The 1,951-nt window shown below is 43.8% G+C and overlaps 1 protein-coding gene across 1 annotated transcript in view; it reads right to left on the bottom strand.

Moving 5' to 3' along the window:
• Positions 1-1,024: 1,024 nt before the first annotated feature.
• LOC104167103 (protein FAM124A-like) overlaps positions 1,025-1,951 on the bottom strand; it is a gene marked incomplete at both ends in the record, with an annotated part of 2,463 nt that continues 1,536 nt past the window's right edge. Inside the window, one exon of the mRNA XM_009707240.1 lies at positions 1,025-1,108. Within this exon, the coding sequence (XP_009705542.1) occupies positions 1,025-1,108 (84 nt within the window). The remainder of the gene's footprint in view (positions 1,109-1,951) is intronic.

Here is a 1,951-nt window from a genome sequence, read left to right as displayed (position 1 = left end):
TGTTAATCTACCATTTTGGGTATAATTGGTAATTTTAATCTGTAAAAAGGTGCAGTATCTGTATGAAGTTAATAAAAATATTCTGATGATTACTAAGTAGCAACTGATGTGCAGGCTGAAAAATACTAGGAGGTCATTGTTTGGGTTCATACAACTGGGAAGAAGTGAAAGTTATTACCAACACTGTGGCATTGATAATATTGTTAATAGCAGCACTCCAGAGAAGTCAAAAGGTAGTCCTGTTACTTTAAAATGTAGACAATATAATTGTTTTGAACTCAGAATGACTTAAAAGAATATAAGGAGTCCATGGATCACCAAATCCACTGTTTCCTATAACCTGTGTTCCATCACATAATCCCTTTTCCTTAACTGACCATCCTGTCTTGAATTAGGGTATTAACCCGCTTGCACCTGCCAGGTGGCTGTTACTTAGTCAGCCACCAATATGTACAACTGCCAACTTAAATCTATTCATCGACAGTTTTTTGTTCCTGTGCCAGAAGAGTCATTTAGTGAAACAGCCTTTTCCCATCTCTGCCGTTTACCTTCTGGTGTATTTTCTGAGCACAGCCAGAGCTCCCTTCAGACTTTGGCTAGGCTCAGATGACCCTACTCTTCCAATTTCCATTTGTAAGAGTCTCTCCATTTCCCTGCACAAGGCGAGAGCCCTTCCCTGTACCCACACCTCTCTGAAGTCCCCTTTCTGGAGCCCGGGTCAGAAGACAGGTGAGGCCCGTGGGACCTTGTGTGATGGCACAAGCACTCCCGCACTCCTTAGGGGTAACAACTCTGGTACACACCAGAGACTCCGCTTTTCTTTTCATGGCCGTGTTGCACTGGTGACTCATAGTCCTCCGAGTACAAACAGGACATTTTCCCTTTGGTTTAGTTATAGAGATTGTACAGGCTTGTTTTAAACCTGTGTACTAGCCTTCATACTTTACAATTGTTAGATTGTAAGTTAGATCCAACGTCTCAGTTTTCTCCCCATCTTGCATATATTAAACTTCTTTTGCCTCACCATACTTTCAATGCGATCATTTCCATTTCTGTAACGTCATTCCCATTTGCCATTTCGCCCTCCTGTTCAGCATCATCATCCTCACTGAAAACAGAAGTGAAACTTAATTGCACTCGGAGGCCACGCTTTGCAGGCTTTCGCTCTCCTCTTTTGCTGCATAGGGCTAAAATCTTCTTCTGATTTTCTTTGCAGAGTTTTTCCTCAGCCTGCTGTTTGGCAAATCTCGCTTTACCTCTGTACTGCCTGGCACCTGTTATTTCTGAAAATTTGCTGTTTTGAAATCGCAAGCCTTATTTAGAAGCCCTCTTTCTTTTTTTTACCCTTCCTTTCAATTTACTTGAAACCAGAGCAAGATCACATAAGCCAAAGTCATATCACGTAGCAGAAACCTCCTCAATAAGAGGAGGGAAAAGGGGACCTAGGTGAGCGTTGCTGCTGTGTAAAAGTTTCATGATGGCTCTTGTAAGCTTAAGTTTACAAGTTATCTCGGGCTAACACAGATATGCCTAGAGTGCAAGCAGTAACCCTGACAAATTTGCAGACAGGCAGGGAAACTGAATTGCCTCCTGAGCCCTACACATGTGCTGTTCAGCTCTGGCACGGGGCATCTCTGTGGGTGGCATCTGCAAAGCAGCGTCGAAAGGTTTCACCACCACCTGGGTGTGACTCACCAGAAGACAGATGCCCCACGTACCTGGATTTTCAGTCCCAGGAGCTACAAACCCAGAGGCACTGTGCCGCAGGGGGCTGTACACACAAGGATGGCACCCGCAATGCCTCTTCCACTGAAACAAGGTCGGACAATTTGACAAGCTTCATGAATGCAAATCACTCTAAAAAAATACCCTTTTTCAAATTCTGAAGGGTCCGGGCTCCTTGATTCCAATGCCAAGAAACAATAAATACATCTGCAGTGCAGGAAAGAGG

Source organism: Cariama cristata, unplaced genomic scaffold, assembly GCF_000690535.1.
Source record: "Cariama cristata isolate BGI_N322 unplaced genomic scaffold, ASM69053v1 scaffold35909, whole genome shotgun sequence".
In the NCBI taxonomy this organism is placed as follows: domain Eukaryota; kingdom Metazoa; phylum Chordata; class Aves; order Cariamiformes; family Cariamidae; genus Cariama; species Cariama cristata.
This window is presented reverse-complemented; position numbering and strand designations above follow the sequence as displayed.